Here is a 14,817-nt window from a genome sequence, read left to right as displayed (position 1 = left end):
GAATAAACTATGTCCACAGCATTTCCCTGATCCAGTAAGGTGGTCACTTTCTCAAAAAAAGAGATAAGGTTGGTCTGACATGACTTGTTCTTGCAAATCCCGTTGTGAGTCTTAGAAATCACAGCTCTCTGCTCCAGCTGCTCAAGGACCAACTGACTGATAATATGTTCCAAAATTTTGCCAGCTACAGATGCCAAGCTGATAGATCGATAGTTACCCGGATCCTCCTTTCCCCCTTTCTTGAAGGTGGGAACAACTTTTGCCTGCCTCCAATCATCTGGCACCACACCTGTTCTTCAAGTGTCAAAAATAATGGACAGAGGTTCAGAGATGACATCTGCAAGTTCTTTTAGTACCTTTGGATGCAGTTCATCTGGCCCAGAAGACTTTGTTTCATTTAAAGAAACTAGGTGTTTATGGACTGTCCCCACAGTGATCCTAGGCCACCATCACCTTCCTCTCCGTTGTGTTACATTTTTGCCACACTGAGCACTATTTCCCTCATAAGAGAGGACTGAGGAGAAATAGGAGTTAAGCAGTTCAGCCCTCTCTTCATCATCATCTGTTATAATTTCACTTTCTTGTCTTCACATCGGTACTACAATGTCCCTACTCTTTTTCTTACTTGAAATAGAACTCAAGAACCCTTTTTTGTTTAGCACTTCTTGCTAGCCTAAGCTCATATTGAGCTTTAGCTTTTCTCACACTCTCCCTACAGTTACTGGTTATTTGTTTATAGTCATCCTTGGTAATAAGGCCTTCCTTCCATTTCCTAAATCAGCGGTTCCCAGCCCCCAGTCCGGAGACCGGTACTGGTCCGTAGATTAGTCGGTACCAGGCCACAGCTCCTGCTCGTCCAGACAGGGCCCAGAATACAGTTAACTGGCAGGCTACATTCAGCCAAATACTCGTACTTAAGAACAGCAGAGACTAAAAATAGATGAAATACTAAATATAATTTTAACACAGTTTAACTGTCTGGTAGTGTTAAATGCATAAACACCATTTGAAAAATGCAATTATTAAAAAGGGGCTGGCAGCAACCACATCTTACAAAATTAAGCTTTCTTTACTCAGCTACAAGACTCCTGTTGCACTACTCACAAGCCTAGTGAACATGGAACTGCTATTTGTGATGTCCGGATTTAATGGGAATTTTGGCGTTTTTAAGAAGGACTATTGTAACCCGCCAAAGGCTGGCTTGGGAGAGGCGAGAAATAAATCACATAATAATAATATCCAGATACTTAGGAATGCATGCATTCAGCCCAGTCACAGTTAGCTGAAGTCTGCACAAATATTCCCACTCACAAATCTATCGCATTATAGGTCTGGAAAACGTGTGGCTTGAATTTAACCTCTCCTTCTGGAATAGCTCTGGGAAAATGCCAGCCCTGTCCATGACTCCCTCAGGCACAGTTAATGTTCACGGTCCCGCTCCTACTTGGACTCATACAGTCTTTACGTCAGTGTTCCTTTTGCTCTAGGATTTCTCATTTGGACTTTGGGCTGAAGAAAGCTCAGTGACCTTGAGGCGTTACCTTGACTCCCAGGTCTGGTGGGCAGTTGGAAGCTTTGCTGGAGGGGCCTCGATTATTTTAGGGGTGGGAGGAAACATAGTTAAAAACAATGTACTATTTCTGAGAGCAGAGATTTGGGGCAGATCACCCTCTGCCCTGAGCTGGCTTGAAGAGCCCAGTTTTGTTCTGCAGAGTCTCTTCCTTCTTCCAGTACGTCTCCTTCTATACGCAAACATTGCTTGTAGATAGTATCAGTAATTTTCAGTCCAATTTTAAAAGTGGGGATAAAGGAAAAACAGACAAGACTGTCTCAGAGGCATAGAGAGCCCATTCTGCTGGTGGGAAGCCCTGTCCAGTTGCTGCCAACACCTGGTGTTCGTGCAGAGGTGGCTGATTGGCCCCTGCCTGCCCCTGAGTGGCAACCCTGGACTTCCTTACTGGTCTTCCACCCAAGCAGGAACCAAAGTTCTTTAGCTCTGGCTAACCTGAGCCGACAAGGTCAGAGCAAAGCCCACCCTACTGATGGCTAAACATTCAATTCAATCTGTACCCAAAAGACAACAGGTGGTCTGTGTTGAGAGAGTCTGTGAGATATGCCAATCACCACTTTGGTATCAGGAAGCAAATTTCTTCCGGGCCAGACTGGCCAGGGGAGGCGAGGTTTAGAGCGGGAGAGGGAATAATCTGGGCATGAAATTGAGGTCACTGTGAGTGGGCAGGATGTCATGAATGGATTTTGACTTGATAACCCTGGAGGACCCTTCCAACTAGGCTTGTGTGCATTCAAGACTGAAGCAGCCAGCGACGCAGCAGGGAAGGGTGGCGCTGGCACACCAGTCGGCGCATGGACACACGCACGCAGGCACAGAGCTCTGCGCCTGCATGTGGGTGCAGGTTGCGTGACACCACCAGCACCACCCCTCCCTATGCACCGCTGGCCACTTCGGGCTTCAATGGCCACTTCGGCAGCTGAAGCACACAAGCCTACTTCCAACCCTATGCTTCTATATGGCACCTCTCGCCCTACCACAACCCACTAACCAGATTCAATCCATATCATGACCTTTTCAGAGCAACTACACAAAAGCAGACATATGAAATGTCAGTCTCTGATTCTACACTAGGTCAACAAGGCCAGTAAATCAAGATTTACGCAGGTTTTTTTTGAGTTTAAGAAGAAGATTTGGTTCAAAATACATATGGTGTTACAGGAAATATTTAAAATGCGGTATCCAATGAAGCCTCAATCTATGTTGCTAAGTTTTCATCCAAGTGCTTTACCAAGTTCCTCTAGAATCTTCTTCTTCCATGCAACTACAATGGTGTGGGCAAAGCGCTGGAAGGTGACTGAGACCCCAACTATTTCTACATGGCTAGACAAATTAGAGGACTTAGCAAAAATGGCAAGACTCACTAACATGGTTAACAAGAAACCACCAGAAGAATATGACGAACAGTGGAGCGATTACCTGGACTTTCTTAAGAAAGACAGCAGCAACTATTAGGTTACGGTTAACATGCAAAGGGAACTGACTACATATTTCTTGAGATAATATCAGACTATACTATAATATATGTATTAATAATTACTTATTAGCTGGTCGCTTTTTTCTTTTTTATCTTTCCGTAAACATTTTATATAATAATAAATAATAAAAGATCAAAAAAAAAAAAAAAGATTTGGTTCATATATGCTGCTTTACTCTACCAGAAGGAGTTTCAACGCAGCTTACAGTCGCCTTCCCTTCCTCTCCCCACAACAAGCATCCTGTGAGGGAGGTAAGGCTGAGAGAGCCCTGATATTACTGTAGAAGAGGAAGAGGAAGAGGAGGAAGAAGAAGGAGAAAAAGAAGGAAAAGGGGAAGAGGAAGAGGAAGAAGAGTTGGTTCTTATATGCCACTTTTCTCTACCTGAGTCTCAAAGCGGCTTACATTCGCCTTCCCTTTCCTCTCCCCACAAAAGACACCCTGGGAGGGAGGGGAGGCTGAGAGAGCCCTGATATTACTGTAGAAGAGGAAAAAGAGGAAGAGGAGGAAGAAGGAGGAGAAGAAGAAGGAAAAGGGGAAGGGGAAGAGGAAGAAGAGTTGGTTCTTATATGCCGCTTTTCTCTACCTGAGTCTCAAAGTGGCTTACATTCCCCTTCCCTTCCCTCTCCCCACAACAGACACCCTGTGAGGGAGGGAAGGCTGAGAGAGCCCTGAGATTACTGAAGAAGAAGAGTTGGTTCTTATGTGCCACTTTTTTCTATCCAAAGGAGTCTCAAAGCGGATTATAGTCACCTTCCCTTTCCTCTCCCCACAGCAGACACCCTGTGAGGGAGGGGAGGCTGAGAGAGCCCTGATATTACTGAAGAAGAAGAAGAGTTGGTTCTTATATGCTGCTTTTCTCTACCCGAAGGACTCTTAAAGCAGCTTACATTCACCTTCCCTTTCCTCTCCCCACAACAGACACCCTGTGAGGTGGGTGAGGCTGAGAGAGCCCTGATATTACTGCTCGGTCAGAACAGATTTATCAGTGCTGTGGTGAGCCCATGGAGCAAAAGGGATGTGCAGATGAAGAGAGAGAAATTCTGCAAACTATCAAGGTGTAACTCTTGCAGCGCATCACTGGAACTTTCCCAGGTTCTAATACTGGAACTCAAAAGGGCCCATAGTTTCAAAAAGGAAAGCTACCAAGTGTATTGCATATTCACCCAGCTATTCCCTTTGCTCTTAAAATTGTTCTCTTTTTCTCCATATATGACTGAGGTATATCCAGGTATAAATAAACACAAACAAAAGCCATAACTTGTATGAACAATGGGTATGTGGGTCAGGGGATGCACTAAGAAGGAGAATTAGGTAAGACATGAGCACAAAGAAATAAATATTGAAATAAAAGAATTAAATATTGAAGAATTGATTAAAAATAACTGGTGGATATTTAATTCTTCTATTTCAGTTTTGGTTTTATGACTCTTATAACAGGATGCATTATTTCAAATCTTTCCTTGAAGAAAACAGATTTCTGAATACATATCCTTGAGGTATCAAAGAAAAGTCATGAGCACAACGAATTTATATTCATTATTCTCGTCTTTTATTCCGTGAATCTCAGATCTAAAACATTGGTCCAATGAGCCAAAACAAAAGTGGGTAAAAATAATATGGGGTACTGTATCTCTCAGTTGCTTCTAATTCTATGTTTTAAATCAAGCTTTAAGATCCCATCCAGAGTGGGAAAAGACTCTCCACAGGTTAGTTCTTCTAGGGACACTGTGCCCTTCCTCGCAGCAACACCCTCTGTGTCTGTCAATAACAGGCTACCCTGAAGTTATTTGTGTCTCTGACATTTCAAATCTCTCATGTTGGCAGCTCCCCTGGAGGGTGGGTCACAGAACTTCATACAGTTGCCTTAAATGAGTCACATTTCTAATTTCCTCTTTTTCAAACATTAATATTTACATGGCTATTATCACACCAAAAACACTTAAAGAGCTGTAGCCAGAATTCAGCTTTGGATCCTATGCTAAAACTAACCAACCAACCAACACATTTAAATCAAATTGAACTTACTGTACCTTTCATTTTGCCCAAAGTTCTTCCCTTCTGACATTCTGAATGTCTGAAAGAGGGTTAAATCCAAAGAAGCTTTGTCAGTCTTTCTCTCTCTTGGGAGAAAAAACAGCCTCCGTGTCTTCTTTACAGGCTCTTGCTGTCTGGCAAAGGGTGTATTTACACACATCATTAAGTGTCTGCTTAACTTGAATGAAGAGCACAGAGTAGAGCTTTGATTGGCTGAACCAGGGAGCAAACAGGCCACACCTTATTCTGAACAGGGTGTCAGCAAGCACTGTCCAGAAGCCAAGAGTTTTAGGATCACGTGAGATGGAGCTGCCCCACCATCAACCTTCATTTGCCTGACCAGCTTGGAGTCTTTCCTGCTTTTCCTTGGCCAGCTGTGACTGGCTTAATGCTAGTCTTACTAAGAACCTGAGTGACGGTTTAGATTCTACTAAAATGGCCAAATAACTGACAGTAGCTAAGATTTTGCTCCCCCCCCCCCCCGGTCACGCTGCTGCCATTTGTCTTTTCACCTCTGCAAGCCTCGAACAACCCCATGAGGGGACCAGATTACTAGGGAAAATGAAGGGGAAAGTAGTTTCCTTCTTGCAACAGCAGCATGTTATTATTTCACTTTAGTGTTCACAGCAAAGCCTGCCAAGTGACAAAAGCCATTTCCTAACTTGGCCCTTTCGTTCCATATGACAGGCAGGCGAGCACAAGATTTGTGTGAGACAACAGATGGGCAACACATGGCCTTGCCGTGGCAAATGTAGGGGGTAGTTTTTTTAAAGTAGGGATAGCAGGCTATGTCATTCATGCTGCTGCTCAGCAAATGGAAACCATCCCAGCAGTTTAATTGTTTCATTGGGGGAAAATTAAACAGGAGTCCAGCAGCACTTTAAAGACTGAACAGAATTATTCCACTTGAAGGCATCAGAGGCCACAAGTAAACATCCTTATAGGCTGATGCATCTATATTAAAAACTGCAAGCAAAAGAAAGAGGGGAGTGTGTTTGTGTGGGGAGGGGAGTATTACAAAGGCTGGTTTAAGACAAGATCTTCTTAATCCAACTCTGCCAAGCAATACCTAATCCAAGATAACCCAGGAGGACAACATGAAAAGCAGCACCAGTCAGGATGCTGGAGAGATGTGGCTGAACTAATTAACATCGGACTTAAATTTGGGCAAATGGCACCTGTAAGGCCAACGTACATGCACACAAAAGCTTACCCTTGGAATGAAGCTGTTGGTCTTCAAGGGGCCACTGCACCCAAAATTTGTTCTGCTGCTACACGGTTTCCCACCTGAATCTAACTGACATTGGGTAAGAGGTGGAATATACAAAGTATTATCACCTACATTGTGAAACATTAAGCAAGAGTTCAGTTGGGGATGTTCTTGACCTGTGGAAAGACAGCTGGCTATCTGCATCTAGTTTATTTTTTTGAGACTACAGAGACTTGCAAAGGAAAATTCACTGGCCTTCCTGCCTCAAAATTACTCAACAAATGGAAGCCTAGACAGGACCTATCTTCATAGGGCTTGGTCCCTTGGCTGGTGACTGAGGCCCCTTGGAGTTTGCATATAATTCTTCTGCACATTGTCGCCATCGATCCTTGATGCTGGCTTGGTCAGTCAAGTCTTTTCCATTCTTGTCTTTGATGGTGATTTTACGAGCAGTGAAGGTGCTCCAGCCTCTAGTACGGCGTTCCCCAACCACCGTGCCGCGGAGGCCCATTATGCATTTGGGAGAGTCACAATTCCTACAACTTGAGTCACAATGATCCAAGCTTCAACAAATTATGACTGGGCTAACATCACAATACCTCCTCCATCTCCAGAGTGCCTAATTCCTAGCCAGAAGATAATTCCAGCAACATTCCTGGCTGTCCACACTGGACCTGTACATCCATCCAGGGGATGAATTCAGTCTCACAGCAATCAGTCCAGGCCAGTGAGGAATTCTCAGACACCAGCTTCCATTTCATCAATCCATCCGGAAGAAGGACTGCTGGCCCATCAACAGAATACATATTATGTGCTCATCCTCAACCAAGTACATGTCTTCAAAACCACCAATCTCCTTTTGGAGGCACTCAATATGGATGCTCCACTCATGTAAATACAGTAGACATATACAGCATATTTATATATTCATTATTTAAATGTGAGAAATTCTGTCTATAACAAAGTTTGAATGCAGTAGCAAGAGTTAAATATAAGCTTTCAGGTGCACACACACTTCTTCAAAGATATTATCATACATAAAAAAACTTTGGTCTTAAAGGTGCCACTGGACTCAAACTGTGTTCTACATTAAACTGGCTAGAGAATTTCTTACTGTCAGGATCAGTCCCCTGCTCTCTGCCAGGTTTGATTCCACCGGACCTGAGAGACTCCCTTTGTGTGCTGTGCTCTTGCTGCCTTTCCCACGTAACCAGAAGGCTTATGGCTCTGTAGTATCTCTTTGATCCCCCCTTCCTTTGATCCCCCCTCCGCTTTCACACTGCATGTTCTCCCTGCTGTGATACATTGTTGCCAGTGTCCCTTATCTGAAGCCTGGGGCGCCGGCCTGACCAAGGCCGTGCTAGCTCTGGCACCTTGGCAGGAAGCCTGGGATGGCACCTGGGCGAGGAGTGACCCCCTCCCGTTGGGAACGGATCTGGTTTCGGCAGGAGAATTGTATTGATAACTGCTTGTACCCCCAATATTGAACAGTCTTGACTTCTGATGTTTAGGTGTTCAGATCTACTTCCAATTAAAGCTTCCTTTCTATAGAAGCCTGATTGTGGGTTTTGTCTGCCCTTGACACTTACGATATATGAATTTTTCCCACCTGTGAAAGTCTCTAAGGGCTAAGGGTAAGGGACATATCCTGCATGTGGCATTAAGAAGGGAAGGAAAACAGCCTCTGGAGAACTCATGAGGGCCTGAACTTGAGGGGCTGAATCTGCTGCTTGTAGAGGATTGCAGTTATCTCATATGCAAGAAACAGAAACCCCACCCTGCTGTTTAAAGTTGCAACAGATTTTCAGTGGGTAAACACATGGGGGGGGGTCTCTCCTGTTTATTTCTGTTTAAAGTATGTTGCAACATTGTTTCCTAGTAGAGCTGAATAAAGCACAAAGCTGCACATGTCCTGGACGTGTTGAAATGCTCTGGAACAAACAAACATGTTATTCTGGCGATGCCTTCACAGGCTACGATCCAGTCCCGCCAGGACATTCCTGTCTAACTTGGTGACTAATCAGAAGGGCCGAGGGGAGGCACACCCTCCTCCTAACGTCACAATCCGGATGTTGTGCACACCGCCACTGCTTCAAGCCCTTCTGTAAATAATTCCCACAGAGAGTGCTTTGTAACGCAATGCTGGCTGAGATTCAGGCAAAGGTCACGCTCTCCCACAGAAGCCGTGCTCGGCTTGATCCACCTGCCCTTTGAAACCTTCGGCTGTGCTTCAACTCTTCAACAGCCCTGTGATAATGGCTGAACATTAACTCAGCAAAGCAAACAAAAAGAAACTGATTTTTTAAATTATAAAACATAAAAGTGAAGCAGCTGCTTCCTTTGCAAAGACCATTCGGTCCCTGCAAGGAGAGACCAGGGTTTTCTTTTACTAGTGGACTGAAATGAAATGGCTGCCAGCCACGGACTCTATAAAGCGTGTCCTGAGAGCCCGGGCCCAACAGGGGGGAAGAGTCAGATCTGCAGTGGCCACGGAGTTCTGGATCCCTGAAAGGCTTCTGGATTACAGCAGGCCTCCAGGCTGTTGGGGGGGGGGGCGGGGGGGTGAGCTTTTAGTGTTTCACCACTTGGGAGGGAATGGTTTTCAGACTGGGGATTTGCTTTATTATTTTACTGTGAAGATGAGGATTTTACCATTTGTAACTCCCCTCGAGCCAGCTGGCTGGGAGCGGAGAATAAGAAGTCTAATTTTCAAATAAATAAAGTGGCATGTATACCTTCCCCCCAGAGCCTCTTGTGGCGCAGAGTGGTAAGGCAGCCGTCTGAAAGCTTTGCCCATGAGGCTGGGAGTTCAATCCCAGCAGCCGGCTCAAGGTCGACTCAGCCTTCCATCCTTCCGAGGTCGGTAAAATGAGTACCCAGCTTGCTGGGGGGTAAACGGTAAGGACTGGGGAAGGCACTGGCAAACCACCCCGTATTGAGTCTGCCAAGAAAACGCTAGAGGGCGTCACCCCAAGGGTCAGACATGACTCGGTGCTTGCACAGGGGATACCTTTACCTTTACCCTTATACCTTCCCCCATCACTCAAAATTTGGTATACTTGACAGGGAAAAAACTGTCCCTGTTCTTTAATGCAATAGATTGTGCCGCCCTACTACTGAACCTCCCACATGTCTGCATAAACCATTTTGTTCCTTAAGCATAAAATATCATATGACAACACCATTCCAACATGTTAATAGTCACAACAGAACTCAACACTGGGCTACGCAATTTTCCTCCCTCCAGCCTCTGTCTGGGATTCAGTGTGTGCTTTGAGTATGCCCCACTGCCCTCTACAGGATCCTAAGACACAATTGGAGGAAAGGATACGGGAGATACTACAGCTGAGCTCAGTCACAAAAGTAGTTTGCCAAACTCAAAAAGGCAACTAAAAGGCCGCAGAAAGTGAATGACAGAGTGCACAAAAAGACATGCAACCCACTTCTGCTCCGCAGAATAACTGGTAACAGCTCTTGCAAAGTACTACACTTTCACTCATTCAAAAGAACAGAATGAGAGGAGTCTGTTTCTCTCCTCCAGGCTCAAAACAACAGCTATGTTTTTATTCAACCTTGATGCTAAAACCTGGGGGTACAATATTTTAAAAGCTCTTTGTAGAGATGTTTGGGCAAAGGCTCCTCACCCAGTTATTCTGCTTGTTTCTTCAAATCTCAACTAAACACCTTCCTGAAATGCCCTTTCCCACGTCCCACACAAAAGGATCAGTGCAATGCTCAAATGCTTCAGAGGGGGGCAAACAGAACTAATCCCAAAGGAAACATTTAGTAAGTATATGAGAAGAAAGCCTTCTAATCTAAAGATGTAGCATCTAGCTTTGCAAAAAAGCCACACAACTATGGAATAGTAAACTTTCCCAAATTCATCAGTGAACAGCTGATTCCTGTGGAACAAGCAGCCATTACAGCACATCAGTACTGACTCTGATAGGCAACTTGTAAAGTTATTCCAACCCCTGGTACTAGAAAGCAAGACTGCATGAGCATCATCAGAAGAAGAGTTGGTTCTTCTATGCCGCTTTTCTCTACCCAAGAGTCTCAAAGCAGCCTACAACCGCCTTCCCTTCCTCTCCCCACTACAAACACCCTGTGAGGTGGGTGAGGCTGAGAGAGCCCTGATTTCACTGCTCGGTCAGAACAGTTTTATCAGTGCCGTGGTGAGCCCAAGGTCACCCAGCTGGCTGCATGTGGGTGAGCGCAGAATCAAACCTGGCATGCCAGATTAGAAGTCTGCACTTCTAACCACTACAACCATCCAGGGAGAAGAAAGGCCCAACAGCAATTCAAGCAAAGAGACGGTGTGCCTGGTTGTCCGTGCTGCATCAGTAATGAGATCAGATGTCTGATTAATTAAAACAACTAACTTTAAAAATCAAGCTGAGAATGAACACAGGCTATCAAGTAGAGAACTTTTCAAAACCAAGAAACTAATACTGCAACATCCTACAACATCAATTTGTTGGCATCTCCTCCTGGGAAAACATCTGAGAGAACATGAAGAACAGATCCACCTTCCGAAAGAAAGAAACTCTCCCCAACAGCTACATCCACTAGCAGATGTATGGGGATACGGTTGCATTTGATCATTTGATGTTTCCTGCCCTGAGACTTACAGGAAGGGCAGGCGATAATAAAATTACTATTTTGCCAGTATTCTACATCATTAACAAAGAAAGATAAAAAGGAACATTAATTTAGAGCAGTTTTTGGCAAGTTGTGCTCCTCAGAAAAATTGTCAGGAGGTTCCTGAAAATGTAGTGCTCAGTAACTGTAATCCAGTTTCCATACCACTCTCTTCACCAGTAATAACGTAGAGCTTGTTTTTTGCTATACTCTCAATCCAAAAGAAGGTTCAGTCTTGCAAGTGCAATCCTTAGAAGCCTCCAGCAAAATGAAGAGTTAAAAAGCACGGGACAGTTATTACCACTTACCTGACAGTGAAGCTTCGCCATAACTGGGCGCCTGAAATCAAAATATGAATAATCAGTATAAGAGGATTTCTCCTTCACATGGTTGTGTGTTTACACTACGTGTGAACTTTCTCCTACTGCAATAGAAGAGTTGCAGAAATGAGGCATGCGGTTCTGGAGACGTAGAGAGTCATCCCCGTCCCCCCACAGACACACTAGTACATGCAAATCCTCTGGGGCATGCTTAAAGCGAGCCTCTGGGTTGTCTAGGTATGGAGAGAGACATCTCTATGCAACTTTAATCCAAGAAGTATCCCTTTCGCAAAATAAAAAACAGCCTGTTTTTTGATCACCCACGTATTTATCGGCATGCCCAAGATCATTTTCCTCCAAACTCTGAAGCCCTGCCTTACCTCTGACCCTGGACAACACCAGGTCCTCCATTAGCTGCATTACGACGATTCCAAGGAGTATGAGTGAAACCAAGTGATACAGTCTCCAAGGAGTCAGTGCAAGGAACCTTGATGGGGAAAGGGGGGGGGGGGAGCAAAATCATTTAAATGTGCAGATGAAAGAAGGCTTCCCCTTTCCATGTGGAACCGCAAGTGCAGAGCTGGGCTATTAAAAAAGCCACTGGTTCTGTTGGTGAGGTTGTGAGTCAGGTTAGACCTCTCATGAAGTGTCGAACTGAGGGGGAAACTGATTAGGCATTACTGAAGAAACAGATCTCTCTCTCTCTCTCTCCTTCCCATCCTCAAATTCAGGGGTAGTGGACCTGTGGTCCTCCAGATGATCATAGACTACAATTCCCATGAGCCCCTGCCAGCAAACACTGGCAGGGGCTCATGGGAATTGTAGTCCGTGAACATCTGGAGGACCACAGGCTGACTACCCCTGCTCAAATTGACATCGATCTCTGAGGAAGGGCCACGTTTAAACTAACATTTTCCTTAATAGCAAAAGCCTCCCTAAACCCCGAGTGCCTCAAGGGCCGCAGCGACATCCAGAATGGGGGAAATATGGGATGTTTCTGTTCTGCTTGGCCTAACTACGGGCGCCTGGGGCGATGCAGGCCTGCCGCTTCCTGGCTGGTTCCCGAGCAGGCCGCCCGGCAGGAAGTCCCCCGGGAGTGGGGCCTTTCCCATCTGCAAGGGCCCGGCTGCACCCACTTCAACGAGCCCTCAGTTCCTCTCTGCAGCGGCTGCCGAGCAGAGGCAACGAGGGAGCGAGGAGATGCCCTCCGGGCAGGGAGAGGCCCTCGTTTGTGCGCATGCCCAGCCCCCTCCCCCCCCCACTCTAGGCTTCCTTACACTGGCCGCGGCCCCCCCAGGACAGCAGAGGTCTCGAGGGGCCGCAGCCAGGCGGGCAGCCGAGGCGCAACACTCGCGCCCCCAGGCCCGCCGCCCACGCGAGGGGGGCTCCTGCCGGGAGGGAGGGAGGGAGGGGGGGCCCGGAGCTCCGCCCTCGCCAGAGGCCCCTCGCCTCAGAGGCTTCCCTCGCGGCTCACCAGAAGAGCAGGTTGGCGCCGAGGAAGGCGGCGAGGGCGCGCAGAGGGCCGGGGCCGGGGCCGGGGCCGGGGCCGGGGCCGGGCGGCGCCTCCTCCCTTGGGCCGCTCATCGTGGCGTCTCCCGGCGCCGCCAGGCCCGCCAGCACCAAGCAGGCCCGGCCGGCGGCCAGCCAGCCACATCCGGGGACCGCGCCGGCGCCCCGCCTCTCCTGCGCGGCGATTGGGCGAAGGGGCGGGAGGACGCGCCCGCGAGGGGGCGGGGCCGGCTGTGGGCGGGAAAGCGCGGCCCCGATCCCCGCCTCCCTCCCGGTCGCCTGGCCCGCGGTGGACACGGAGCGGCCGTGTCGTGGGGCCGGAGTGCGCCTGCGCCAGGGCGGGCAGCCCAAGCCAGGCTGACTCCCAAACCTTCCCGTGGCCGGCCAGGACAGAGCTCGCTCCATGGCCAAACCCGAGGGCCGCCCGGAGGTCCGCCAGCAGAGGCCAACCCTCAAGGAGCCGAAGCTGCTGCAAATGTTCCCACTTCAGACAAAGTGGGATTTTAAATACCTCGTCTTCTTTTGACACAAATGCTTTTGTTAGGCCAATAAAGGTGCTTTGACTCTCTTTGGGACTCAGAATGTAGGACCAGGTGGGCCGAGCCCCCCCCCCCGGCTTCACTTATGTTCCTACTAGCAAGAAAGCCCATTGTAACCAGGAATGCAATGGACCCTAGGAGCCACGGGACACCGGGAGGTGCAGATCTCTCTCTGTGGCTCCCTCTCTTTGCATGTCTCTCTGTGTGCCTCAAAGCAGGAGGCATAGCAGGTAATCAGGGCTGGTTTGTAGGACGGAAGCAGGGCTGGTGTGCAGTTTGGGGCAGCTCTCTGTTTCCATCTCTCTCCCTCGGTTTCAGCAGGAGTGGCTCTCTCTGTGACTCTCCGTGGCAGCAGAAGCCACAGCAGGTAAGTAGGGCTCATTCTTAGGAGGGAAGCTTGGGGCAGCAGCTTGGGGCAGCTCTCTCTGTGTCTCTCTCAGCCTCCCTTGCAGCAGGAGTGATAGGGAATGAGGGCTCATGTTCAGTCTGGCAGGGTGTGTGTCTCTCTCTGAGAGGAAGGTGGCTAGCATCCAGGGGGGGAGCTGTAGGGGCAGGGCCAATGAGGCTGCACCCTGATTGGTCCTATTCCAACTCGGACAGCTGGACACGTTTCACCCCCCCAGGCTGTTTCACAAATATATAGAGGAACCATGGATAAGGATGAAGGAACTGAGTCACCGTATAGAGCAGAGGCCCATCAGTGATTATTAGCTCAAGGGATAGATGGAAGACTCTGCCTGGGGGACAAAGCTTCACTGACCGAGGCAGAGTTCCCTCATAGGAATTTAAGTGAAGCCAGGTTGGGTCAGTTCAACAGCCCATCCAGTCCAATACTCTGGGTCTCACAATGGCTAAAGCCCAGGGACCATTAGGAGGTCCACCAGCGGTGCTAGAACTCCAGAACATGAGGTTTTTACTACTGAAATTGCATTTACTGGCTCTTGCCTGGCACTATTATTTAGGTTAGTTGGGTTGCTTACCGCTCCAGAATTCTAGCCAATTTAAATCACGCTGTGATGCATTAGTGACCTTTTTGCAGATAAATGTTCATTGCTCCACCGTGGCCTTTCTTCCACAGTTGACACAGAAAGTCCCCTTGGCCAAATCAGGGGGATACGTTTATTATTTTCTTTCGGCTCTCTGTCACCGAAGTGGACAAATTGCTACGGTCAGTGAGGACAACCACTTGTCCCCTTGATCTTTGTCTATCCTGGATGATCAAGACAATTGTACAGTAGATAGAAGGCCCCCTGGGTAATATTGTCAACCTCTCCTTATCTACTGTGGAGTTCCCAGAGGTGCTGAAGTGGGCAATGTCTGCCCTCTATTAAAGAAACCATTGCTGGATCCACAGGCCACATTTGACATGGCCGACCACAAGTAGTTAGCCTGTCACTTTGCAGGATTCGGGGGACAGCCCTTCAGTGGCTTCACCCCTTTCTCTAGAACTGGATACACAAAGTGGCAGTGGGGGAAGAGTTGTTGCATCCCTATCAATTCCCTTGTGGGGTTCCT

General features: G+C 47.5%; 1 protein-coding gene across 2 annotated transcripts in view; it reads right to left on the bottom strand.

The window, feature by feature from the left end:
- The window catches only part of RETREG1 (reticulophagy regulator 1), a 56,141-nt gene extending 43,078 nt beyond the window's left edge, over positions 1–13,063 (bottom strand). Inside the window, exons 1-3 of one of the 2 annotated variants that reach the window (XM_077353320.1) lie at positions 12,729–13,063; positions 11,635–11,741; positions 11,243–11,273 (exon numbers count right to left, since the gene is read on the bottom strand). In XM_077353320.1, the coding sequence (XP_077209435.1) occupies positions 11,243–11,273; positions 11,635–11,741; positions 12,729–12,838 (248 nt within the window). In that variant the 5' untranslated portion in view covers positions 12,839–13,063. Of the gene's footprint in view, positions 1–5,079; positions 5,344–11,242; positions 11,274–11,634; positions 11,742–12,728 lie in introns of those variants that run through there. The other variant, XM_077353321.1, reaches the window with a different exon arrangement.
- Positions 13,064–14,817: the final 1,754 nt, after the last annotated feature.

Source organism: Paroedura picta, chromosome 9, assembly GCF_049243985.1.
Source record: "Paroedura picta isolate Pp20150507F chromosome 9, Ppicta_v3.0, whole genome shotgun sequence".
Taxonomy (NCBI): domain Eukaryota; kingdom Metazoa; phylum Chordata; class Lepidosauria; order Squamata; family Gekkonidae; genus Paroedura; species Paroedura picta.
The sequence above is the reverse complement of the archived record's forward strand: the minus strand, read 5'-3'. Positions and strand labels throughout refer to the sequence as shown.